This window comes from Strix aluco, chromosome 1 (genome assembly GCF_031877795.1).
Source record: "Strix aluco isolate bStrAlu1 chromosome 1, bStrAlu1.hap1, whole genome shotgun sequence".
NCBI lineage: Eukaryota > Metazoa > Chordata > Aves > Strigiformes > Strigidae > Strix > Strix aluco.
Window position 1 is genome coordinate 33,500,240 of NC_133931.1, and position 27,954 is coordinate 33,528,193.

Here is a 27,954-nt window from a genome sequence, read left to right on the forward strand (position 1 = left end):
TGATGGTCAAATTCTATTCTTTATTTCGATTAATAAAAATGTCTATACAATGTGAATTTGCCTACTGTACAATCTCTTCCACCAAAAACTACACCAAAGATTTTTCAGTACCAGTCCACTGCCTTATGCATCATTAATTATGGAACAGAATCAGTTCTCTCAACAGATCTGCATCTCCACCAGGGCTTCTGCCGTTATCAGGTAGCTGCTATGACTTTTTCCTCCTCCTGTGCTGTCATAATTATGCCAGCAGAATATTAAGATTGGATGTACCAATCTTAAAATTTCAAAGCATAGAACAGATATTAATTTACGTCTACAACACTAAGAAGCAAGAAGATATTTTACATACCCAGAAATCAAAGAAAGGTGAAGTGCTTTGTCTAAAGGCACTTGGAAGAAATGAGTAACAAAGCCATAATTAAAATTCAACATCAAGCTTCATGTTAATCCTCTAGACCTAACTGCCTTTTTCAAAGTGCATGATTTGGAACATCAAAAATAAGAATCAACTCAGTCACTTTTCTCAATACACGCTTTAATGATAAAATAAACCACCGCATTCAGCTTCTTCCTCTGGACTGGCATGAACAATCATCTGTAAAAAAATAATATAACAAAAATAATAATGATAAATAATAATATAATAATTTTAAAATAAAGGAAGCCAAATCACAGTTAAAATTTAAATTCCACATTTGATTTAGCCTCTACCTCTGTGTACTGAAGGACTCCCTGGAAAACACACATATGTGCCAGGTATGCGAGTATACCAACTTATACTTGACTGATTTAATTAGTTTGCTTTCAATGCAAAGGTGCAGCACCTCAGCAATTATGAGATCGTTAATACAACAGAGCATAACAGCACCTTTAGAGATCTTGTCTAACCTCTAGGCACACATATAACTCCCATTAAGGCTAATGGGAGTCACATGTGTGCATCCAAGGGAGAAGAGACCCATTAAAACTGATACAACATATCCATTAATCTTCAGGTCACTCTTAAGGTCAAACATTATAAAAATGTTTATGAACAGTACTTACTAGGTATGCACAGTGGCTACTTTGGTTTTAGGACAGACCTGTGAGCAGTTAAGGCCACGGAAAATGTCTGCTTTAAAAGCATAACCACGTTTCAAGTAGTGGCATGGAAATTCGAGTGTGCTTTTCTGTAGTCAGAGAGGACATTTTTCTGTCATCTTCTGAAAGAATTAGAAGGATAGAAATGACAGGGAAGGTTAGACAGGAATGAAAACCTTGGACAAAAGTATGCTCTAGCTTTTCATTTTTCTTCCATCCCCCATTCTTTCTTCATATTTCAGTCCCTCAGTTGTGGTTTTCCACTTCAGGAAGAACATTAACTGCAGCGACTAAATTCCTAATCTGTGCAGTCTCCTACAAAGATACTACAAATAAGATTTTGATTACTGAATCACCAGCAAACCACAACAATTGAAGCACTGCTTGCAGGGGAAAAGGGGTGTTTAAAGTTTTTCAAAGCAAAAGGTAACCTTAGTTTGCTATCCATTTAATTCTGCATATTTGAAAACTCCCTTTTTCACCACAGTAGTATAGTTTAAGTAAGAATGTTCATTTCCAGCTTCGAAAAAGCTAAGGCTATTCAGTCTGTAAAACCAATCTGATCAGCAATGAATTTGCTGTCTTCATCCACACTGAGTCCTGGAGGAGAGAGAGAGATTGCTCAGCAGCATGGGGGCCAGATGATCTCCATATGAACAAAGCAGAAGGAACAGCGGGAGGAAATGCAAGTGTCACATGAGAACAGAAATGAGGACAAACTTCAGATATGACCTACCCCTATTAGTTTACTATTTCTTTCAGGAACTGAAAGTGGCTTCATCAAGAGAGTGACTCATGAACTAGTCTGAAACTCATCTTCCAGAACTCATGTAAAAACTCTTATTCTACGTGTGAGACTTGTTCAGCACTTCCCCATTACACTTCCTGTTACAGGGTCTTTAAGGATTCCAGGCATTGATGACTTAGCATTGCAAGCTTCTATTCAGAGACCTCATGTGACAGACACAGATGGTGAGCTGCCTCTGGAGCGTCAGGTCAAAACACAGGTAAGAGGCTGGAGAACAACCTCTCACCTAGAAAGCATGGCTCCCAGAGACAATCACAACAATATCAGCCACACCAAGAAATAGCACATCGCTTTAGTCTTGAGTTGCAGGTCCACTATTGCCTTCCTCTGGTATGCCCATGTCACACAGGGTCTCACAAGATTTTTAAACGCTGATATAGTTTACAGTGCCCTGCACAAGGAAGTCTTTTTCTTGGTTTGTAATTCAAATATGCAATGATAAATAAATTATAATAAATAAATTCCATGATTCAATTATGAATTACTCCTCAGCAGAAATAAATGATCGGACGGTTTTGTTTCAAAAACAAAGCAAGAATCACCCCAAGTACCTTGGTGTATATGGTAGACTATCTAAACATCTGGGCATGATTGTTTTTCCTTTACTAGTGGTCATAAGCTTTCCACTACAATGTCTTTCCATGAAAGAAAAGAGCTGTCCTAGCTCAAAAGATAAAATTTACCTCATTTTGCTTAAAATGCAGTTTTCATATAAATAGATCTAATCTCCATTTTGTGAAATCAGCCATATGAATTAGCCTTATTCACTTCAAACAGTTCTAAAAGAGGAAGTTAGGCATCTGTTTTGAGGATGCTTTACCATTGTGAAAAATGACATGTAAATATTCAGCTAAACTGTTCTTACAAGATCATAATATCCATAAAGGGCTGTATCCTGTTTTGTGACACCATAAGTAGTCCAGAGTGCTACCTAATTTCTTGGCTGCAAGTTAGAAAAAAAGGTATAGAATCCATCAACACGTGCCCATGGAACCCCCCTACAGCCTCCTTAGCACAGATAACCTCAGCAAGGTATCTGAAGAAGTGGGACCCTTAACATCACCTGTGAACCTGTATTCATAAATACACCAAAACTATAGTTACTGTTTGGAAATAAATAAGCCACTATTTGAGTATCTTTTAATTTTATGTTTACTAAACAATGTAGATTCCTCTCAACCTGTTCATAGTCATATTTTACAGAGTTCTCTTTAATTTGCTTTCTAGAACCGTAATAGCCAACTTGCCAATGCAGTTTTCCTCAACTGTGTAATACGTTCAAAACACCTAAAACACTTTGGGAGGACTTGGCTATCACTAACGCTGGCAACCAACCGATCAACCATGCATCAAACAGCGCTGGAGTAACGCTGCTAGAGAAATACCTGCCTGCAGTACTTAGAGGCTGTTGCCACATTTCCTCCCTCGTCTGCTCAGTTTCTTCTCTCTCAGCCCTGTGAATCATGTCAGCAAATGCTGCAGAAGCCCCTCGCCCCCCACGGGCCGCGGCTACGCCCCAGGCTACCCTCGATTCCAAGTGGCTCGGCCTCGCCGCCCCCACACCACCCTCGGCGACCACCCCACCCCCAGCCGGGAGCCCCTCCGCCACCACACGGACGGCCAGGGCGAGCAGGAGCCGCTGCTAGCGCTTGCAGAGCTGAAGATGGCGAAACCGCAGCTCCGCTTCCACCGGGACGCTCGAGTGCTCACAGGGCCTGGGAGCCACCCGCTGCCCAACGGCCCCCCGCCCCGGACCCCGAGCTGCCTTACCCCCTGCCTCTCCCATTGGCTTCTCATCCTCACCCCGAGCCACTGATTTGCTCTGCGGCCTGTCAGTCAGAGAGCCCCGCCGTTCCCCCTGGCACGGATGTCATCCCTGGAGCCCTTCTAGCGCGTCATCTCGATCTCTCGGAGGACTTCCTGCAAAGCCGCTCTAGGTGTTTACCTGCCGTATTGATTGTCTGTGCCGTAGCCGCTCTAGGCAGCAGGAGCTGGCTCTATGACCTGGCGGGGCCTGCTGCTGGGACGGTGTCCGTGGGCCGGGGGTGGCAGCTGGGTGGCGGAGTGGAGAGTCCCCGAGGCTCCGTCCGCGTAGGCCTTCGCTAGGAGGCTCGAGGTAGAGTCTGTCGCACCCGGACCCCTGCAGACTCCCGGCGGCCTGGGCCCGGCGGCGGCGCAGGTCAGTCGGGGCGCGGGGGGGGTGCTACCGGCCTTCCCGGCCAGTGGGGCTGCGGCGGGCGGCGCTGCCGCCGTGCGGAGGCTGCTACTGGAGCCGCGGCCTTCGACGGAGCCGCAGCTCCCGCGGCCCACCAGGCTCGGGGCGGCTGGCCGGGACGCGGCGGCGGGCCTGCAGGGCCGGCGGGGGAGCCTCTCTGGGTCCGCCCCGGTCGCTCCTCCAGGCCCTGTTTATAAAAAACTGTGTTTCGCCTCGCCCTCTCTCTGGGCCTTTCTCAGTTTCGTGAGCCCCGCTGACGTTCCCACGCCTGTTGCGTGCCTCGGTATACAAAGAGGCGGCAAGGGTTCCAGCTAGGCCCGGGGTGTGAGGTAAGAAACGACGGAGCCTGGTAACATGCTCTATAGAGAGGAAAGGGCATAATATTCTGTCAGAGGGATATTTTAATCCGAATTGTTGTGCTGATGTCAGTTGAGAGAGTGAACCCATTTATGGACCTTCAGAGGTCTTTCCTATGACTGCCTGCTATGGGTGGCAAGGCTTCCTAAAGGTACTGCCTGCTCAAGGTGACAGTTACTTTCTGTTAATCCAGTTTTGTGCAACCTGTGAGTAACAAACCATTAGTTTGCCACAAAATTAATGTACATTTAGTATGAGTGGCCAACATATTTTGGCAGAGCGATTAATTCTGCTTATGATATAGTCCATAATGAGAAACAGCACTGTATGTTATTTTCAGTTCCTAAGTATATTTCTTGTATCATCTGTCAGTGAGAGGGACATATTCACGAAGGTCAAAGATGAAGTATGGCCAGTTTGTAGTAAAATCTGATTCTGAAAATTTAGCCATTTGTTTGATTTTACTGAAAGTTAGTGAATTCCTGTCTAACTCCTTTGCTGCTGATCAAGTTTTCACTTTAATACTGTTTTTATTCTTTATGAAGATCTATTTTTTCAGTGCTTTCTTCTACAAACTTTTTTTCCTCTTTATGCTTCAGTTTCCACTCATCAGCTGTTTGTTTTTCGCTTCCTGGATGTCCATTATCACTAGTTTATCTAATGAAATGTTTATTAGGAAAACAGCTGAAAGTGTCATTGCTGGGACATGAATTAGAGTAACAAATAAACTCTTAAAGAGAGTAGCAATTCACACCTCTGAATTATTTTTTTTTAAAGTTTTTTTCATACTGCATGAAGTCATCAATTTCGGTTACTTGCTCCGGAGTTAGAGGGCTAACTTCACACCTATTAGATGTATAAATTAACTTATTAAAAAGGCTTTTTTCATTTTTTTTTTGATAGAAAGGAAATAGACCAGTAGAGCACATAATCAAGACTATTGGAGGGATTTGACACTTATATTTTAATTCTTCTTGAATTTACTATGGAAATAGATGATTATGTCAGTACTGGAACACCTACTGTGCCCGCTAGTGCTCTAGCACTAGTCGCTAGTAAGGATACTTTTTTGGAGTTAAAAAGTTGCATTCTTCACAAACCGTTTCTTTGAAGAGAGCAGCTCACCACTTGTATCTGCAGCGATGTATGTGGAGAAAAGACGGTGCTGTGCATGAGAGATTATACTGTGAATAGGCTAGTTCAAGCTAATTTCAATTTTCTGTTAAAAAAAATGCTTCCAATATTTTTCTATCCTATACACTGAAGTAATGTTTTGAAAATAATTTGTTTTCTTTTGGGTAAATCGGATGTTACTTTTATTGCTAAAGATTGTCAGAAGTTTGTGTCTGCCTGTGCAAACATATTCTTCAGAAAGCAGCATTCTTATTTTTTATTTTAAAAAGATCTTAATATTAGCTTATGCATTTATGCTTTAATTACAATAATGCTTCTAGTGTTCTCCATATTGTTAAGTAATTGATAGAGTCAGTGAATTGGAAAGTGGAATACATTTAAAGCTATTGTCTATGAAGGTTTTGCAAGGATCTTAACATTTACATCGTTGTTCTTGCCTACCAGTCTGGATTGTATTGTGGGAGGCTGAAAGAGGTGGGGCGTTACGGTATTTTTATAAGTGGCAATTTTTATATATATATATATATATTTAAAAAAACCCCAATGTTATGTATATATATATTTGCAGTTTTTGAAGAATTGAGTATGGTTTTTGAGTACGGAGCATAATGAAATTGTATTAATGTGGGGCCAAGGCAGCTGAAATAAGTCTTTGCTTAGAGTTTTGCTTGTAAGTCCTTTTAACTTCTAGGCCCACCTTGGTTCAAACCTGTGGCTTTTTATTTGTTGAGATCCTTCTTTTCACCAAAAGAATAAAATCAGTTCCCATTAAAGCTTTAGTGAAACTTTTAATGTTGATATAATTGAGTAAATAATTAAAATTAGACACCTCTGCATAAGTGGCAAAGTATCTTTTACTTAGAAGCGTTGAAAACTGTGAAGTGGTGAACTTACATGTATGTGAATCAGCTCATGCTTAAGTCTCTCATAGCTAACCTTAGAACTCTTAGTACAGCAGTACAAGCATGTAAAATATCATCCCCTGAATTTATTTTTAAAAAGGTTCATTTCTCAGGTAATGGGCCTTCAGGTACATTATGAATCCACCCACTGATTAAAAGGCTGTCAGGTAGCTGGAATGGTATGCCCCAGTTCATGTTGGTGGATTATTAAGGATTAAGCTAGATATATGGAATGTCTGTTTTGTGCAAGGAGAGTGTTTAGATTTGGGAGGGAATTTGTTTGTTTGAGAGCTCTGTGTTTGTCTCCTATTAGATTCTTTTATTATTCCCCTACCCCGAGACTGTAGATATAATTTCTTTTATTGGAGAAGGTAGTGAGTCACAGAAAGGTTTTGATACTTACTGTGGTTCAGGAGATGTAGGAGGCAAATGTTCTTGTGATGAACTAAATAAAACTCAATTAAAACTTGCAAACAGGTATGGGTAGTATATAAAGACTCTATTCAACTCTTAGAATAAAACGGGAAAGGTAATTTCTGTACTCTGATAGTTTTTGACACTGTTACTAATCTGAGGACCTTCATTTGTGCTTTGACATCAAATGCTGTGGTGCAAGTCAAGAAAAACATTTGATCTTCTCCTGTGTTTAATCTTTTGTAGTCTTTTAAAGTGACAGTTCTGAAGATTGCTAAAGACTGATACCCAGAGGATATTTGGGAAGGAAAGAAGCTGTGCCCGATTCTGGACTCCCCAGTATAGGTGAGGCCTGGACATACTGAAGAGTCCAACAGAGGGCCACAAAGTTGGTTAAGGAACTACGGCATGACTCCAGTGAGTCTCCTGGCTGAGAGCTGGGGCTGTTCAGCCAGGAGAAGCGAAGGCTCAGGGGGATCTTAGTAATGTATATAAATACCTGGAGGAAGGTGCAAAGAGGATGGATCCAGGCTTTTTTCAGTGCTGCGCATTGACAGGACCAGAGGCAGTGGGCACACACTGAAAAGCACGAAGCTCTGCCTGAATGTAAGGAAACAGTTTTTCAGTGTGAGGGTGACCAAGCACTGAGAGAGGTTGAGCAGAGAGGCTGTGGAGTCTCCCTCCTTGGAGATATTTAAAAGCTGTCTGGACGTGATCCTGGGCAACTGGCTCCAGCTGGCCCTGCTTGAGCAGGCACGGATTGGCCATCATAAACTTACAATAAGCACACTGATCCCTTTCTACTTGCCCCTATTATCACATTTATAAAAAATAAAAAGGGGGGGGTAACAGTCAACTCTGAAGTTTTCTCTTTTTTTATTTTTTTTTGTTAGTTTGCAGTAAATACAGAAGCAGTATTTGGCAACCCACCAGTGGACTTTCACACACATACTTTAGGAAATTCAGAGAGGGGAAACCGCTCCATACTACTTTAGAATGACTGCAAAAAAAGGACCCTTTTGCCAGCAAACTTCCAGAGAGGCATATTTTTCTTTAAATCACAACCAACTCCATTCTATAAATATTATAAAGTGTCTACTGGTCCTTCACATCATAAGTACACTTAACTCTCTACAAAGATATTAGCCTTATACATATGTTGAGTATGTACTAAGCTGAACAACTTGTAAGATACAAAATATGAAAAGGGTGTATTTGCACTTGTATGTAATGTGTACAGTTAGAAGATGATAATTTCATCAAATAAAATCAGTCTTTCACTAGAATACCCTAATGTAAATTTCTCCCTAGCAGGGTCTGGTTTCCAAATGTTAACTTTCCAGGAACAACATCTGAATTCACACAGTTTTTTAGAGCATGCAGAGAGTGAATTTAAATTTCCAACCTAAATGATGGTAAGTTGTGTATGACTAAAACTGGAAATAGACTCAAACTCACTGTATTGCTGCTGCAGTTAATGATGATAGCCCCTACAACTTGTTACATCTCTTGGACTGCAGCAGAGGGTTACTTCAGTATGGTGTTTTCAAGCAGGCTGCTTATGCTGGTTTGGGGGGTTTTTGTTGGTTTTTTTGGGGAGGTGGATAAGGTTGGTTTTTTTTTCCTTCTGAGACCTAATAGAATATATACTTTTTCACATAGACCAGTGAAGGCAGGAAGAGATGCTACAACTCTCATTTTAACTAACTAGTATGGTCTCAACACCAGCTACTCCGCAGCACTCCCTGTACTCTTCGAGTAGTAAAGTTAAAAGCAGCAAACAAAAAAAAATAAAAAAAGGTGTGTTCTGCTAAAAAGCTGCAGGCTTATAAGTCATGTTGTACGTGGACAGAGAAGGTAGCAGGCTATCTGTACTGAAGCTTCTCTGATGAGCTAAATGGTTCCTGCAGCCATGCATCTGACCTACATCTACAAGCATTGTCAGTTCACATCTAAACTTTACAAAAATCTTCAGGAGAAGGAGAACAGAAAGGATGCTATCTGTAATGTGGCTCTCTCGGAGATGGTGGTGTTTGGGTTGGGTTTTTTTTGTTTGGAGGTGGAATGCAAGAAATTTGGAAGTCTTAAGATTATTTCAGACTTTTCAGAAGGAAACTGCAGATTTTTCAGAAGAAGAAAGGGTAAAAATTAAGAGAAATAAAAAACTGAGATAGAGGAAAAAGAGGACAAATAGATGATATGGGAAGAGAGAGGAATTATGGCAGTGGTGAGACTCTTGATTCAAGCTTGAGTCTGGGTCTGGGCACTTCTTCCTTTCCCTGCAAGAGAGGACCTGTGGAGATTTTTGGCCTTTAGAAGTAAGCTGAATCACTCCTATTATTCATTGTGTTTGTATCAGTAGCTGACTGGGAACAACCTTTCTAAAAATGCTGTCTCTGCCACTACTTATCTCCACCATCTCCATTTTTGCTAATGTTGGCAGTGGGGTTGGGAAGGAAAGGAAATAATCCAAATTTAGATTCTAAGAAAACTTGAAAAATACTTTCAATAATAATATTATTCAAAAATAATATTATTAATTCTATAAGCAGAGGAACTGACAGAAGATATCACAGGAAGGGACTGACAAAGAGAAAGGAACTTTTCCTGGAAAAGAAATTAATATAGGGCCATGATACTGTGGGGCATAACTAAATCATGGAGGGGAATTCACATTGGATTACAGAGGGATTGTAGAAGCTGTCACAGTGTACAGCTCAGACTGCCTAGTAAGGAAATTATTATCCCTCTTCTAAACTGTTACTTGTAATATGTATGTGTAACTGTGCCAGTGGATTCTAAAATGCTAATGAAGTTACAGGATTGAAGAGAGCATGGTGAAAGCATATCAGTCTTCCCTTGTGTGCTTAAAGTTACCATAATTATGAAGTAATAAAACTGTCAGGGTTTGGGGACACTGAGCACATCTAATTTTCCCAGCATCCCTATTAGTCACTGTGTATGCCAAACATTTCAAAGTAAAATCATATCAAAAAGAGTGAGGAAAAATTGCATAGTGTTACTTATTTAAACAGAGTAGCCTCTCATCTGCAAGTCTGCATGAGTCCTACAGCGGACTTGTACAAATAATTCTTTTTTTCATTTCTGAAAGCAAAAAGTTTCGTATTTACAGTGTTGCAGCGTTATCCATGCACATTCAGCATGTTGGGTTTGAAGACCATAAGAATAGTTCTTCTAATCAAATGAAAGCCTTGATTTTCTATCTTGCTATTGACTGGTGGCAGATGTAAGAGTATAATTCTCAGATTCAAAAGCAGCCAGTTTCATGACTATCTGTTTTTCCTGGCCCTGATGCTCTTCTTACTGGTATTGCATGCATCTTATGTGATGCTGTGCTGACCTGTTTGTGTACTAAATCTACAGGAAAATAAATTTAAACAGGTTTGTTTTCTGCCAGTTTAACATGCAAGAACAGTTCAGTAGAGGGTCAAATAAGTGTTCGCATTAGTCTGTAAGAAAAGGTGGCAATACAAAGTTGAAGGAAGGTGGGATGGAATGACTGTAGCTGTCAGAAATTACATCAGCTTATGTTTCTATAGAACATAAGTCTAAAAAATTAGATATATACATCAGGTAAAGTACTGTTCTTTATCCTTCCACCACTTGAGAGTTCTTGATTATAATTAGATACAATTATTCCTAAGTTATGCCATATGATACAAGGCCAAAACTTAAAACTTTCAGTGAACAGGCTTGTCTTTTATTGATGGAGGGCCTTCTTGGTTTTAATGGATCATAGAATGGTTTGGGTTGGAAGGGATCTTAAAGATCATCTAGTTCCAACCCCCCTGCCATGGGCAGGGACACCTTCCACTAGACCAGGTTGCTCAAAGCCCCGTCCAACCTGGCCTTGAACACTTCCAGGGAGGGGGCAGCCACAGATTCTCTGGGCAACCTGTTCCAGTGCCTCACCACCCTCACAATAAAGAATTTCTTCCTTGTATCAAATCTAAATCTACTTTCACTTTACAACCGTTACCCCTCATCCTATCACTACGCTTCCTGATAAACAGTCCCACCCCATCTTTCTTGTAGGCCCCCTTTAAGTACTGGAAGGCCACTATAACATCTGCCTGAAGCCTTCTCTTCTCTAGGTGAACAACCCCAACTCTCAGCTTGTCTTTGTAGAGGAGGTGCTCCAGCCCCCTGATCATCTTCATGACCCTCCTCTGGACCTGCTCCAACAGGTCCATGTCTTTCTTGTACTGAGGACTCTAGAGCTGGATGCAGTACTCCAGGTAGGGTCTCATGAAAGCAGAGTAGAGGGGGAGAATCACCTCGCTTGACCCGCTGGCCACACTTCTCTTGATGCATCCCAGGGTACGGTTGGCTTTCTGGGCTGTGAGCGCACATTGCTGGCTCATAGTCAGTTTTCCACCCCCCAAGTCCTTCTCCACAGGACTGCTCTCAATCCACTCTTTGCCCAGCTTGTATTTGTGCTTGGGATTGCCTCAACCCATGTGCATTGCACTTAGCTTTGTTGAACTTCATGAGGTTTGTACAGGCCCACCTCTCAAGCTTGTCCAGGTCCCTTTGGATGGCATCCCACACAGCTTGATGTCATTGGCAAACTTGATGAGTGTGCACTTAATACCACTGTCCATGTCTCCAACAAAGATGTTAAACAACGCTGGTCCCAACATGGACCCCTAAGGAATGTTGATAGCAACTCTTGTGTGTGACCATCACACACAAGTGTGACCATCAAGCCAACTCCTTACTCACCAAGTGGTCCATCCATCAAATCCATGCCTCTAGACATGGATTAGAGGCAAGAATGTTGTATGGGACACTGTCAGATGCTTTGCACAATTCCAGGTAGATGACATCAGTTGCTCTTTACCTTATCCACCAGCGCTGTAACCCCGTTGTAGAAGGCCACCAAGCTTGTCAGGCACAATTTGCCCTTACTGAAGCCATGTTGGCTGTCACCAGTCACCTTATTTTCCATGTGCCCTAGCATAGTTTCCAGGAGGATCTGCTCCATGATCTTATCGGGCACAGAGGTGAGACTGACTGGCCTGTAGTCCCCTGGCTCCTCTTTATTTCCCTTTTTAAAAATGGGGGTTATGTTTCCCCTTTTCCGGTCAGTGGGAACTTCACTGGACTGCCATGACTTCTCAAATATGATGGATAGCCACTTCATCCACCAGTTCCCTCAGGACTCACTGATGCATCTCATCAGGTTCCATGGATTTGTGCACCATCAGGTTCCTTAGATGGTCTTGAACTTGATCATCTATAGTGGGTGGTTCTTCATTCTCCTAGTCCCTGCCTTTGACTTCTGTGACATGGGCGGTGTGGCTGGACCCCTTCCTAGTGAAGACTGAGGAAAAAAAGTCATTGAATACTTCAGCCTTCTCCATGTCCCAGGTAACCAGGTCTCCCATTCCCTTCTGGAGAGGGCCCACATTTTCCTTAGTTTTCTTTTGTCACTGACGTACATATAGAAGCTTTTCTTGTCCTTGATGTCCCTGGCCAGATTTAATTCTATCAGGGCTTTAGCTTTCCTAACCTGATCCCTGGCTGCTTGGACAATTTCTCTGTATTCCTCCCAGACTACCTGTCCTTGTTTCCACCCTCTGTAGGCTTCTTTTTTATGTTTGAGTTTGTCCAGGAGCTCCTTGTTCATCCATGCAGGACTCCTGGTGGTTTTGCCTGACTTCTTCTTTGTTGGGATGTGTTACTGCTGGGCTTGAAGGAGGTGATCCTTGAATAATCAACCAGCTTTGTCGGGCCCCTCTTCCCTCTAGGGCTTTATCCCATGGTACTGTACCAAGCAGATCCCTGAAGAGGCCAATGTCTGCTCTCCTAAAATCCAGGGTGATGGGCTTGCCATGCGCCCTCATCCCTGCCCTAAATATATACAGTCTGTAACAACATTGTTTTTACATACAGTCCTCCTTTTGGTACAGATGTGGACAGAGGTTAATCATGAGTTAGCTGTGCATTTAGGACAGATTTTACCTTTCTCATCTAATAACTATTTCTAATAAAAGGTTAAATGGTGTTATGTTCCTACAGTGCAGTACTTGGATCAGCAGTTTTGCTTGCATATCGCTGAATATTCATGACTGTGCAGTTGGTATGCATATGTATGTATAAAGGAAGAAAGTTGAAATAAAATCTGGGCAATGACTGTGTTTCACAAATGATGAGCCTAAGGTGTTTAATACAAAATTTCAGGGTTCTGTCATCTGTGGTAAATTGTATCAGTATACAGAACAGGCATTGCTTCTGAATCCCTTCGACATATCTTCTTAATCTTCATTCGGGTGTCTTCATACCTATCTGTTGATCCTTTTATATGGATCAGACAGGTAGGATCAGAACAGAAATACAGAGATGTGAAATGGGAATTTAAGTTAATGACTTTTTTTTTTAAGGGTAGTTTCAAATGGAAGAAAGGTAAGGAGGGGCATGGGAAAAATGCATATAATTTGGATTGACACTGCTTGACAAATAAGGCTACATGAGACACAGTGCCCTTACCATAGTGAAAAGCAGATGCTATGTATGTCATGATGCATAAGGCCAACTTTTCAGGTAAGTAATAATAACCAGCAAATGAAGAGTTTTGGCTATAACTGCCCACAGTGTGCTCACAACCATGCATCCATGTTCTGTCTTTGAACCATTATGAAATGGAGCTGCATACCTCTGCCACCATGTGATGTTTCACCTGCTTTACACAAAGGATGGCACATCTACTAAACTTTACATCCTTTTCACTTTTACACATGCGATGCAATATAACTTTCAGTTATCTGTCCTTACACCAGAACCTCATATCCTCATCATAACACAAAATATCTTCAAACGCAAGGGCCTCCTTGTCATCAGCTGTGTAGTTGAGACCTACATTTGTAGCTCAAGGGATCCTTATCTTTCCTGTGCTCTTACACCTCCTGATACTGGTTTAGACAGAGATGTTGCCCCTTCCTTTGCAAGGGGCAGCTCCTTTTTAGTTAACCATCAGTCACAACTGTTAAACTGCTCCAACCAAACTCTCCACTGTTTTGATTCAGCAACAGTAAATGTAAGGCACTTCTCCAGATAATTCCCATTACCTAGTTCCACAGAAAAAGAGTTAATATTGTGTATTGGGCATATATTTTGGCTCTTCATCTTAGTGTTCAAAGAATTTTTTTGAACCATTTTTTTTGGAAAGCATCAAGTTACAGTGCAGCTTTGTCTTGTTAAGCTTTTGGGTTCTTTTATAACTGATTTAATTAAAAGGAACAGCAGCTAGATTTTATTTAGTACAGCAGAGAATGAGAATTTACAAGCAGAATTGACACATCCCTGTAGAGATGAGTTTGCAATTTGGCATACTAAAACGAGGGATAACAAACAAGAGGAAATAAGATGTCAGAAGAAGACGAATGGGATATGGAATAAAGAAGAATAGTGGTTGAACATATGACTTGTTACATGCTTATCTTCCTGTTTATTCTAATAAAGGAAAATTAGGGCCTGTTGTGGTTTGAACCTGGCCAGCAGCCAAGGACCATGCCCCCGCTTGCTCACCCTCCCCTGCTTCTGGGGAATAGGGGAGAGAGTTGGAGGGTTAAGGGTAGGGAGACTTGGTTGAGATAAAAACAAATGGATAACACACGTTGTGATTGCTCACCACCTGCACCTGCTGACTGATGCCCAGCCCATTCCTGACTAGTGATCCCAGAGAAGAGAGAATCCTGAAACCACCATCCTGAAAAACTGAGTGGAGCTTCCCAATCAACCCTTATCTATATACTGAGCATAACATTAGATGATATGGAATATTCCACTGGCCAATTTGGATCTGTTTTGGCTATGCTCCCTGCCAGTTTCTTGTGTACCTGCACACTAGCAGGACATGAGAAGTTGAAAAGTCCTTGATTTCCTACCAACAACTAAAAACATCAGTGTATTATCAACATTGTCCTCATATCAAATCCCATACTGAATCCAAACCACAGTGCTATTCTAGATCCTAAAAAGGAAGGAAAAAAAAAACAGTTAGCTCTACCCCAACCGAAACCAGGACAGGGCCATATCCAAAAGGTTGGTAGGATGATGCTATCTATGACTTTTATACTACAGGAAACAGAAATGTACTTTGAGCCTTTGTAGCCTTAAGTTTAACATCACAAATTTTAAAAGGTAGTATTTTAAATATTAGTTATGCAGTAATTCGTCTATCAGATCTAGATGTTTGCATTTAATAATCTGTCTTTTAAGAGTGCTGACAGATCACAAGTTTTTCTGAAGTCAGTGGGAGGTTTTAGCATTCAGAGTATCTTTAACAGTGGCCAATAATAGTCTTGGTTGCTAGCATTCAAGAGAATGTATTACACTGATGTGGGATTTTCAGTTTCCATCAAATACAGACAGAAATGACTGATGTACAGATTCTAAAAGTGCAGCACTTTCCTACTGCTCTTCATTGCTGTTGTATCAGTTCTGGCTCTTCTGAGCTGGTTTTGATTTTGTAACTTGAAGCCCTAATATTTCAACTCTAGCAGGTAGTTTATGGAAGATAAATCAATGAGCTATCCTTACGTTTTCTTGCTGTCTCCAGGCATTCAGTAGTGGCTAAACTCTTGTATCCCATTTTATGAAGTCTAAGCTTACTGAGTTAAAGTTGGAAAAGCAACCTGTGATTTGAATGTATCTTTGTCTTGTACTTGCTCTTGGGACATAAAGGATTCTGGGATTTGTTACTAGTTCCTCACTCAACTTCCTTAGTGAAAATCTTAATTTCATCCATGGGATTGATTTGTTACACAGTCAGTTATTCAGTGTTTTCCTTTACTTTGTCTATTTCGAGAAATAGTCCTAGGAATATAAGAAACAAATAGTATTTTCTGTGATTGCAGTGTATTACTCGTTTTTCAGTTAGTGTTAGTAGTTATTCCAAATGGTTTAAGAATCAGTTTATGTTCTTTGCAAAATGATATGTATTTAGCTGAAGTATACAGAAATCCAGACAGTAATACAAAATCAATCTTTTGTAAGGTTAGTTGAGGTAATGATATAGTGATAAGTTAATTTTACAGTGATTAGGAGACAATGCAGTTGGGGCTCCCAATGAGAGTTTGATCTGAGGATATTTCTCTCTGCACTTTGAGCAAGAAAGAGATGAGAATTAATGGTAAGACATGAGGCTTTCACTAGCTGGGGTCTAGGTTCCGTGTTTTATTATGAGAGCTGATGTAAAAGAAGATTTTAAAATTAACTGGATACATATCATTTGATTTCTCATCTTTAAAGTTTATTGATTTCAAATTTAACATCTAAAATATCCGTTGCTATTGAGAGTAACTAAAGAGAACAGTGAAATGGAATATATTTTCACACAAACACACAAAAAAACCCAACCAACAAAAAGCCGCAAAACCAACTCAAAAAACCCTCACCTCGCCTTAAAAAAAAAAAAAAAAAATCTCAGCATTCTTGTGATGGGTGGAAAGATAGGGTTTTTTTGCTATCTGTTGATATCTTAACATTGTGAACATAAAAGGAGAGATAGTAGACCACAGGTATGACTTGTGTGCTCTCTCTCTCACATAACCAGTATGGCAACACTGAATGTGCAATACGGAATGCATTGTAGCTCCTGAAGAAAAGAGGAACTGTGTGTTAGTGATATTCTCTCCAGAGAAGGTATGACTTCTGGCATGCACACCACATACTACTTCCCCCTGGTTGGTCTATAGATCTGAATCCTGGGACTTGGCAGAATCTAGTCTGTTGAAAACACTGAAAAATGGTTCTCTTTAATGTATGTCCAGTTATTTCTTTGTGTTGAGATAGTTTGTTATTATTTTAGTTTATTATTATAATGAATGTTAAAGAGACTTTATATATCAGGAATTCTTCAGTGGCCTGGAAATCAAAAGAGTTGTCCAGGCAAAAATAATGCAACACTATTAACAATGAATGTATAGCAATAGCATAGGAATGTAAAAATAAAATCAGTGACTCTAAAGAATAAAATAAGTTTCAATTTACAAAGCAGAAGAAAAGAATCAATGAAAGGGTTCAAAAATCTAAGTGAGAGGAGACGCAAAGGGATAGGTCCATTACCAAGATCTGTTATTAAATAAGACAGGAGAACAAGTAACAGATTTTCAAAGACTGATTCTTTATGGCATACTTTATAAAAGAGATATATTGTGACCTGCTACCTTCATAAAATTAATCTTAGACAGGAAAAAAGAGTGGAACCAAAGCACAGAAAGAATAGCCTAAGGAATCTTAATATAGATGTGCTCAAGTGACAAATCCTAATAAAATTCATCCTAGAATGATTGAGGAATTAGGCACCACTGATTTTATTTATGTATTTATTTATTTATTTATTTAATGTCCCAGAGGGTGAAAATAGCCAGCGAAATGGATTTGTCTGTGTTTTTGTGTCTCTTTATTCTTCTGTTAAGAGAATTATGGAAGCTGTCAGTTTTGATTCCAAATAAAGATTCAGGACTACATAGTTTAGCAATTAATTTTTATCTAAAGATGTGCAGAAGAGAGACTGTAAAACAGCCTTACTGGTTTGACATGACCTGTTCATAAGGAACCTCAATCTGTTTCTCCTCTTAGAAAGGATGACAAGCTTAGTAAGTAAGAGGAAAACTATAGGTACAGTACAGCTTGATTTTAATAAAGTCTTTTTCCCTGCATAAGCAAGCTAGGGAAACGTAATATCAATACCGTCTCCATTAGATGCTGATATTATCAGCATCAAGTTGAAAAATTGCCTTTACAAAGTAATTACCTATAGTACCTTGTCAAGATGAAAAGGCATTAATGAGTTGGATGATCGAAGAGAATACACATTTTAAAAGTTACTGATCATACTAAGCTGGAGAGGGATTGAAAGTTTTGGGTGTTTTTTTTTTTCCTTTGTTTTGAACATAAGACCTGAATCCAAAATACTCTTGATAAATTTGGAGAGAATCTCTGAAATCAAGAAGATGAAAAGCAATGCAGGAAAATATGAAACACTGCATTTCAGAGGAAAAAGTCAAATACATGAATACAAAACAGGAAAGAATTATTCGGACAGAAAAATGACAGAAGATGATCTGAAGATACAGTAGACCTCAAGGTAGATACTAGCTATGCCACTGGGAAAAGTTAAGGGGTTTTTTCCTGGAGGATCATACCAGCCATGTTGTAGGAAAGAGGATGTTGTCTAGTTTGGCAAATCTGTATGTAGTTGGTCCTCTCATATGCCTCACCACTTTTCCCTCTTGAGAAGATGCAGACAAACTGGAAATTCTTCTCCATTGTTGTTACTGTTTTCTCCTGTGAAATGAAAACCATCTTTATTTGTAATAAGGATGCTTTAGATTTCATATGAGAAAAAGATTCTTTGTAATTATTAGGGTGATAAAAGACTGAAACAGACTAGCTAGAGAAGGTATGGAATCAGCTTTCTTGGTAGTTAAACATCTGTCAAGATATTCTTGAGCCTGCATTCATGCTGAGTTAGGATAAGGTGAGTCTCTTGAGGTCCATTCCATCTGCATAAGTACAGTGCTCAAACTGCATGTTTTGGCTGCACAGAAGAGATTATCTAAAATAGTTAAATCATGAACTCAGTGAAGTGAATGGGTGTGCTACTTCTTGCATCCTAAATTCAATTTTAAGTTAATGACTTAATAAAGTCTAATTTTATTTGGCTTCCAAAAAAGTGTTTTGACAAATCATACTTTAAAATGTTTTGAAGCTTCTGCCTATATGTCTGTCTGTCTTCTAATGATTATGCTAGAAAAGCAGGGAATGGGATTACAGTAGCACTGAGACAGTAGAAACCCCTTGATTACTCAGCCACAGTGGAATAGACCTGTGGAAAAAATGGCACCCTAGAGGTTAGTTGGATTTGTATATTTCTGCAGGCAAAGTTTACAGACCTGTAAATTTAAATGTAGAATTTTTGTGGGCAGTATGCATTGACAAATATGCCTGATGGTAATACATCTCATACTGATAGTCCCAGAACAGGTCAATAATAATGCTTATATTGATAGCAGCAATGCAGGAGATGTTACTTGGTATTATAGCTAAAATCCATGTTATCCCCTTAATCATAATTACATTAATATTGACAGGCTGTTGACAATACTCACATTACTATTGATAGATTTCTGTCAATACATGTTTCCAAATAAAATATATTCATTCATAATTTGTACGATGCTCGATAACAGCACTAACATATACCAGAAGAAATTCCTCTTTCCCTGGTGATATACAATAATTATTTTTTTGTTGCACAGTGTACTGTACAAGTGGGATTGTTCATTTGTTTAGTTTAAAAAAAAAAAAACAGACAAACTATAGGTTATTTAAGAAATGTTCTGTGGGTTGTTTTTTTTCTGGAGGGTTATTTTTAACTTTTTTTCTATGCAGTATCTGTGAAAGTATAAAATCAAGGAAGAACCTTTCAAGTAGTAGTCTTTAGTGTTTTGTCTTAAAGTGTATTTATGTAACAAGTTGATCACATGTAGTTCATTTCCTGATTCAATTCTGGTCATGCAAGTTAAGCCTGATGGCATCCTTAACTGAGCATTGATATTTGTCTCTTTCATTGCTGGGTCTACAATTCTGAGTTGTATAGTTTTAAAAAATTTAAAATAGACCATATAAGATGTTAAATCAGTAAGGACATGACAAATAGAATTTAATGCAGAAATTTGGAGGAAAAACAACTTTCTCTCTATAGTCTATGTAGCTCAGCAGAATATGGAATGCAAAAATAGCATAAAAAGTGCAAGTTAAATGTTGTGACACAGGCTGTGTTTATTATCTAGTTTTAAACCAGAATATTTCTCATTTATTCCTACTCCAGGACCACTATTTGTGAAAACAGTACAAACTGAAAAATGTAACAAATATCTGAAAGGATTTTATATAGAGAAAGTGATTTTAAAAGAGAAAACTTAATTATCATGTTTTTATTCTTGAAAAAATGCACACTGTAGATAAAGAATATAATGGCCATTCCCTACTATAGCAAAATATCAGAATTTAGGCCTCTACTTTCAAACAGTTGCTGTTATCCAGATCATTAAGACGTTTGCAGACATTTTTCATAGGAAAATATGTATTTCAAGCTTTCCCTTTTAATGTTTGTCTATAGGAAGTAAGTATCTACCCTATAAGTGCAGTAAAACCTTAAATCCGTTTGGAAGTAAGGACAGTGTATAGCAGAACACGTCAGCCTGTACTTAGCAGTAAGCACACTGAAATGTGCTTACACATTAAAACCAAACCTATATGTATATAATCTGTAAGTAACTTGCAGGGTCCAGTTAACAGCTATGGCCTATGGCAAACATTTAGTGGTCTTAGCAACAAAGAACTTAAGAACAATATCCAGTTTTATTGCTTAAATTGAGAATGCTTACCTAATTGTTCATCAAAAAGAAAGCTTTGCTTACATAGGAGTATTATAAGCATAATTTAAAGGATTTTAAAGGATTACATCTGTATTATTAGTTGCTTATGTATTTGTCTAATAATTCTTCCTTTTCCATATAGTTTGTCTGAAAGTGACTTCCAAGTCAAATCAATCTGCTAGTTGGTAATTCAGGAAGAGACATTAAATATGTCACAGTTAAACAGTATATATGGTGTTGATTCTGATTTTTTTAAAAAAGGAGACTTGTTGGAATTTGCACAATTTCTAAGGTTAGCAAACAGTGGTTGGACTTGTTTGTTCAGAAGTGGCTCCCATTTTCTGTATACAAAGTTCCAACCCACACTGACAAGTTCACTGAAGTTATTTCCTTCAAGTAAAGTTCTATAAAGGATCATGGACATGAAACAAATATGCATTGTAACAAATCAATTGGATTCTATAATGAGGCATGCACAGATTTTTGAGAAGGTCAAGCTCCAAGTTCTGGGGAAGATCTTTAGGGCATTGTTGGGTTAAGTTTTAAGAATCTCCAGGGATGGAGATTTCACAGTCCCTCTAGACAAACTGTTCCAGTTTCCTGATGTCCAACTGGAATTTCTCATGTAGCAACTTAGAACCAGTTGCCTCTTTCTCTTTCACTGCATCTCACAGAAAAGTTTGGCTTAATCTTCTCTGTAACCCTTGGGTAGTGGAAGGTTACTATTAGATCACTTCTTAGCTGCCTTATCTTCAAGTTGAGCAATCTGAGTTCGTTCATGCTCTCCTCATATATCAGGTGTTGGGGCTCTCTGGTGATATTAGTGCCTGGATTTTTTTCAGTTTCTTGAAATTTCTTTTGTACTATTGATAAAAAAGAGGCAAAACTGGACTTACTATCCCAGGTGTAGACTCACCAATGCCAAGTAGAGGGGAATAAATGCATCCTTCAGTCTGCTAGCTACACACATGCTAATGTATTCCTGTAGGCAGTATTGCTGCAAGAATGCGCTGGTGACTTGCATTCAGCTTGCTGCCTACCAGAATCCCCAAGTCCTTTTTCGCAGAGCAGCTGCATAGCCAGTCACCTCCCAGCCTACAGTGATCCATTTTTCTTGTGTATTTTATGATCCATTGTAATACTATTTGACATTTTTTCCGTGAACTTCAGAAGGTTCCTGATTACCCATTCCTCACTTGCTGAGGTTTCTTTAAATAATCTGGCTATACTTAGGGGAAAAAAAAATCTGCACAGAATCTGCCTACCTTATTTATGAGAAATCTACAACAGCAGTTTCTCATAGCATCTGGGATAATGAAAGACAGCTGGAAGAGGTGGTTGAACTGATGTTGGAAAATAATCTTAGTAGATGGATCAAGGAAGCTTATTGATAAGATGACACTTTCAAATAACTTGAAAGGTAATTTTGTGTATTGGGAATTGTATAGAACACTAGCGGGAGGTGAACTGAAATGAGTAGAACAGAGTGAAATGAGTAGAAGGGACTGAGGTGTTAGCAGAAACTAACAAGACACTAGACTTCTAGGGGTTACGAGTGAATAGCACTAAACCAGAGTGACAAGTTCCAGAGCAGATGGTTATCAGAGGATGTGATTCCTAAAATGGTAGTGGGATGAGAAGATGAGGGGTAGGAGGGCAGATAATCATTGGAGCTGGAGTTTTTGAAGTGATACAACAAGATCAAGTAGGGGTTGAATTGACCCTCTGATCACAAAGTGGAGTAGGTTGGGATGATACTGGATAATGTTTTCCAACCACACTTCCTGAGACAGGCTTGGGTATACTGCCTTTGTATACTGGCTTGTGAGGCCAGTGCAGGTTGATGCAATGAACCCCATAGCTGTTTGCCCAGAGGAGGTGGCCTAACACTAGCTTCAGCCATATTTTGCTTGAAAATGAGGGAGGAGGAGTTTAAAGAAACTGAGTGGAGCTCTTGTATGCCCTACCCACGTAGCCAGTCTTAGTTAATTGGAAACTGCTGTTGTACAGCATACATGAAGAGCAAAATCATATTACTTGTTAGCTTTGCATGATATTTTCCTTACAGACATGACCAATTATAGGTATAGAAAGCAGTAGGAATACTATATATAATGTTTTATACTGGGATTTAAAACTTTTGGTGCACTCCATTTCAGCAGTTACTGGTTCTGAGAATTTTTTTTTAGTATTCTTAGCATCATTAGGAACGATTCCTATATAGGATCCTCTACAGCATCTTTTATTCAAAGCAGATTTGTGTTACAGCAGATTTTCCTCTTATGAATAAGGATTTGAAGTACCTTCTTCTGTACTTCCTCCAGAAAGCTGTTGACCCTTGCTTGTCTGTTATGCAAAGAATCTGGTTTAGCAAGTGAAATATGTTGCATTCTACCTGAAATATACCACTTCTAAATCACTTTATGTTTTTTATGTGGGCAAAAGGAACCAAAACCAGTTACCCCACAACTTTGCATTACTGAGGTGTTATTCATATTTTGCTCTTGAAATTTATTGCATATATTTTCTTAGTCATGGAGTTCCAGATACAATAACATTTAAACCAAGTAATTTTAAAAAAATATTTTTATTTTTCTCTGTAATGCTTGAACAAGAAGAGTATACATTTGTTGAAGTTGCTAGTATACATTAATCATCTTGCCAGGAAATTTGTTATGTGACAAGTAGCACAATCCCGTACCTGTCAAGAGACTCTAGAAAATATATGCAGGCTTCAGTGATGTACTGTATGATAATTTATGGCTGAATGCTGAATATTTCTTTAATCTCATATAATGATTTTTCTCTAAACTAAACAAATCACTGCCTTTCTTTAGCAAGTTTTCTCACTCCCACCTTAATTTTCATCCATATCTTCCTGTAGGTAATCCTTAAATCTGTTAGTAAATCTAAGATGTTACTTTCAGCTGCAGCTGCTGAAGTATTCATATGGCAGTATTTTCTATCCCCCCCACACTGTTCTCTTCTAGATTTTAGTTAGTATGTTCATTTTCCCTATTTCTCCATAAAATACCATATAGATAGATAATCCTTGTTTCTGATCTTCTATTTCAAGGTGCAATTGAATATTGCAGTTATGCCCAGCAACTTTTTTTTTTTTAATTTATACAGTGAAATATTAAATCTGTGGAGTTTTCTAAATATCTGGAATGTGTTAAACACTTCTCTGTGACCAAATACAAATGTTACTCTTTGAGAAATAGTCCAATATAACTTCTTCTGAGATGAAATTTTATGCTGTTAATGTAAAGCTTCCTGAAAGGACTTGTAGCATATTAATATAGCATTCTGAAGAAGATTTTTCGTTATTTCTTGTTTACTGCTGGTATATTACAACTTTGTTATCTTTAATAAGAATAAAAATAGGAAATGCTCCATTATGCTTAAACCCATTTGTGTTTATTCCTAGAATTTTTTTGTGAAGAAATGGCTTCCAGCATTGGAAATGAAAAGAGTCTGAATCCTGTGCTCAGAATAAGTCAACTTGATGCTCTTGAACTGAACAAAGCCCTGGAACAACTAGTGTGGTCCCAGTTTACCAGCTGTTTTCATGGATTTAAACCAGGGGTGTTGGCTCATTTTGAACCAGAAGTAAAAGCATTTTTATGGCTTGTATTATGGAGATTCACTGTCTATTCCAAGAATGCAACTGTGGGACAGGCTATTCTGAATATTCAATACAAGAATAACTTATCTCAGACAGAGAAATACCAATCTCTGAGCAAACAGCAGAAGTTATGGTACCTTATTTTCACTGTTGGTGGAAGATGGTTGGAGGAAAGATGTTATGATTTATTTAGTAATCGTCAGCTGCAATCTTTCTGCAAAATTAAGGGTTATATTAACTTTGGAGCCGGACTTCTTAAACTCTGTGGACTTCTAAATTTTCTGATTTTTCTTCAGAAAGGAACATTTGCAACGCTTACAGAACGGATTCTAGGAATTAGGTCAGTTTTTTGCAAGCCGCAAAGTGTTCGTCAGGTAGGATTTGAATACATGAACAGGGAACTCTTATGGCATGGCTTTGCTGAATTTCTCATCTATCTGCTACCACTTATTAATTTACAGAAACTAAAACTTACAATTTCTTCTTGGTGTTTGCCTATTGCAGGTCTTTCTAATAGTGAAAACACATTAGCAGCTCACTGCAAGGAATGTTCACTATGTGGGGAATGGCCTACCATGCCTCATACCGTAGGCTGTTCACATGTTTTTTGTTACTACTGTATTAAGAGTAACTATTTATTTGATATGTATTTTACATGTCCTAAATGCGGCTCAGAGGTACACAGTCTTCAGCCACTGAAATATAAAATAGAAATGACAGAATTACGTGCCTGATATAAGATTGGTTTGTTTTTCTACTGTACATGAAATATTATGTTGAAGAGATTAATGGAAGAATTCAGAAGATTTGTAAACAGACAGCTTAAGGATGGTTTTGGAGACTGTAATTTGTTGTAACAAATGTCTTTACTGGTCCTAGTTTTTTACTGAGTAACAGCGCCAACTTGCCTCTCTGAAGGAAAGCAAGCTGTTCACCAGCTCTTCTACTCTCTGACTACTTGATCCCAGTTTGGTACCCCTATCTTGTCAAGTCATTCCTTCTTAGATCTAGAGTCTGTCAGCCTGCCACTTCCTAACTGCATGCTATATACTTCCCTCAAAGACAGAGAAGGTGCCCAGTAAGCTTTTACCCCTTTTGTGGATTTTCTCAAACTTGTTGTAAAAGCTTCTGCCATTACCAACTTACCTAGTAGATGGATTTAGTGGAAGAGTCATCCTTGTCTTGCCTAAAGAATAATTTTAAATTTGAATTCCCGGTGTGATGTTCCACTGCAAAAAGGAAAGGTGTAAGATAAATCGTCATTTTAGCAGATTATTATAGTTTTCATCATACTCACCCACCATAACAGGACATACACTTTCTCTAACTGAGAATTGCTTTCTTATCAATAGACCATAAGCTTTAAGTGATCCACGTGGTAGACAGATAGATGCTGCATAGTTAGCATGTGCCTACAGGAAATATAACCACTTCTTGGGCAGATACGGTGCACCTGCTAGACCTTTGTGGGATAACTGGACTCATTTTCTCAGTCAGCTATATGTCTGTGATCTTCAGTGACGTATATATGACCACCTCCCACTTCTTCCTTTAAAGCTGAGGGACGCAGTCCATCATCCATTGGAATGTGACAGCTGCCCAAGGTAACCCACATTCTTCTCAGTCAGAGACACCGGAGAAAACTCATTACTCACAAGATGCTGTATTTGGAACTTGCCACTCTTCTTTTTTTGGTGTGGTCAAGGTGGGTGCCAAACTTCACTAATAGCTCACTACCACACAGAAAATAGATCAAACACAGTTATGTGCATGTAGACATATTAAAAAAATAGGTAACTATTCCTGGTTTTTACAATTACTACCTGTTTTCTCTACTGGCTTTGCAATGTTTTTATTATTCCCTGTTTTAACACTTTATCCATCCTCTGACCTGATTTTGTAAGATTTTTTTTTTTTTTTTTTTTTAAATTGCAGTCCTTTTTTAACGGGAAGTCTTATCCAGAAGTGTCTCATTAATGCAAAAATACATTGCATCCTTTTTTGGCTCTTAAATCAAATTCTCATACTTACACAGTTAAATGGAGTAAATCACTTTATGGTGACTGTGTTCTTGATTGGCTATCATCAATAATCAGCCCCAAAAATAGTATGGTAACTGATCCAATATCTTTGATCTACTTTTATGAAATGGTTTATTACATTCTTCAGTATCTGATTAAAACAACCCACCAGCCTGTTTGTTTGAAGATCTTAAATTCTAGGTTTTGATCTTTAGAGTGACACACAGCGCTTTCATCTGATGCAATTAAATATAGTTAGTGGGTTTGTAAGTATCTTTGGGCAGCCTAAAACTTCATTAATTCTGCTACTGTTCTGTGAGTCAACAGAGACTTCAGAACAACTGCTTCCAGATACTGTGCTGCAACATATTATTGCCCATCAAATATGTGTATCAGCAGCCTGACAAATTTCTGTTATTCACCGTTGCAATTTGAACCAGCAGGTACAAATCTGTCTTTATTAGAAGCATCAAAACTGGCAAGTCTGGAGAATATTCTGGAGTCACTTGCTGGTTCTGAAGTGATTCTCTATGGATTGTCCTTTCATATCACTTAATAGCTCTTCCCAAAGAAATACATTAGCAACCCTGACTTTGAGGTGGTCAGTTCAACCTTCGTTCAGTTGTGGTCACAACTCAGATTGAGACCAAGGTTTCAACTTGCATATTGATAAACTCCTTCCTACCAGGTTAGCTTTTTAGGACTCCAAAGTGAATACTCAGCAGCTTCCTTATAGCACTATTAAAAACATACCTTTTTTATATTGTAATTCTGTTCTGCTGTGTCTTGTAATATATAAACTGCAGAAGAGTCTTACTTGAAGATACTACAGAAAAAAAGTGAGATAATTTGTAGGCTAATCAAAGGATAATTAATTTTACATACTAATTGCATTGATAATTTGTCCTCATAAGCATTATATTTTCAGGTTAAAACTCTCCTGTAACAAAGGACTAAGATACATCTGGTGATGCTTCCTGCAGTAGAGAGAATAAAATTTATTTTGGAATGTTAATCTCCAGTTATTTTCTCTAAACAAAAGGTTTTTAGTGTTCACCTGCCATGAGAATGTACTTCTGAGCAGCCATACATACATAAGGAAAAAGGATAAATGCCTAAAATTTAAGAAAGGTAAAGGACCAGACCTTTTATTCAGTCTTGGATAGGAGTTACAGTCCTGTATTAAGTTTTATTTGTGCTCTGTGGTGTGTCTTTGTGTGGTAGATGAACGTTTTCATTGTATCAGAAATCAAAAAATGAAGCTATAACTGAAACAGACTAATTATATTAATAAACGTCAGAAATTTTTTCATATCTTCACTTGAATGAGAATTACTAGTTATCACAAGGTGTGATTTTTTTTTTTTAGAGACATTTAGATGAAAGGAGTCAGAGAACGCTGATTCCTTGCTTCTACAAACCTCCCATCTACTCTAGTGCTTTAAGAGAGGTCTCATTTAAGTAATGTTATGGAAGACTTAAAAGCAGGAGTTTCAGTATTCTGTAAAAGAAATAACAGAGATAGTATCTGATCTCTGCATTACCTGGAACTATTTCTTTATTTTTCCGTAAGTGTGAGATGTGATAATTGAGGATTATCTGTTATTTCTGATGTTAAGAAAGATGAAAGAAATATATTTGCTACATACAATCCAATTAATATCCTTGTTTGAGAATATTACTGCAGTGTTATCTAGCATGTATCATTCTTATGAAAACCAAGTTGACAAATAAAAGATACGTCTGAACAGGAGGTTCTGAAGTCTGCCTTTTTTCTAAGAGACCTTTTTGGAAGGCTAGTTATGCTTATTCAGTGGTTTGACTGTCAGGTGATATTCATGAGACTAAAATACAAAGCGTGAAACTAGTTTATAGTTACAGTTCACTTAAAAGTTTCTTCAATTTTAGGTTCCAAAGCAAATTATCTCTTTAATAATTCTCCTTTTGAGCAGACTAGTTATAGCAATAAATTGTCAACTG

General features: G+C 38.6%; 1 protein-coding gene and 1 long non-coding RNA gene across 12 annotated transcripts; one reads left to right on the forward strand and one right to left on the reverse strand.

Annotated features, from left to right (window-relative positions):
* LOC141920450 (uncharacterized) lies at positions 1–3,970 on the reverse strand. The gene is made up of 3 exons (XR_012622344.1): positions 3,837–3,970; positions 1,048–1,205; positions 1–598 (listed from the first exon to the last, which is right to left on the reverse strand). It is a non-coding gene; the product is annotated as an uncharacterized LOC141920450 (long non-coding RNA).
* PEX2 (peroxisomal biogenesis factor 2) lies at positions 3,696–27,727 on the forward strand. Of its 11 annotated transcripts, none has more exons than XM_074817146.1 (4): positions 3,936–4,070; positions 7,160–7,258; positions 8,225–8,328; positions 23,756–27,727. In XM_074817146.1, the coding sequence occupies exon 4, from the start codon at positions 23,773–23,775 to the stop codon at positions 24,685–24,687; it is 915 nt and encodes a 304-aa protein (XP_074673247.1). In that variant the 5' UTR covers positions 3,936–4,070; positions 7,160–7,258; positions 8,225–8,328; positions 23,756–23,772; the 3' UTR covers positions 24,688–27,727. The 11 variants fall into 11 exon arrangements, with proteins under 11 accessions (XP_074673285.1, XP_074673193.1, XP_074673247.1 ...); XM_074817135.1 differs by having other exon boundaries at positions 8,228–8,328; XM_074817110.1 differs by lacking the exon at positions 3,936–4,070 and adding an exon at positions 4,345–4,435.
* The last annotated feature ends 227 nt before the right edge of the window (positions 27,728–27,954 follow it).

Excerpts from the sequence above, each read along its gene's own strand:
- PEX2 (XM_074817184.1), top strand. The coding sequence starts at position 23,773 with ATGGCTTCCAGCATTGGAAATGAAAAGAGTCTGAATCCTGTGCTCAGA.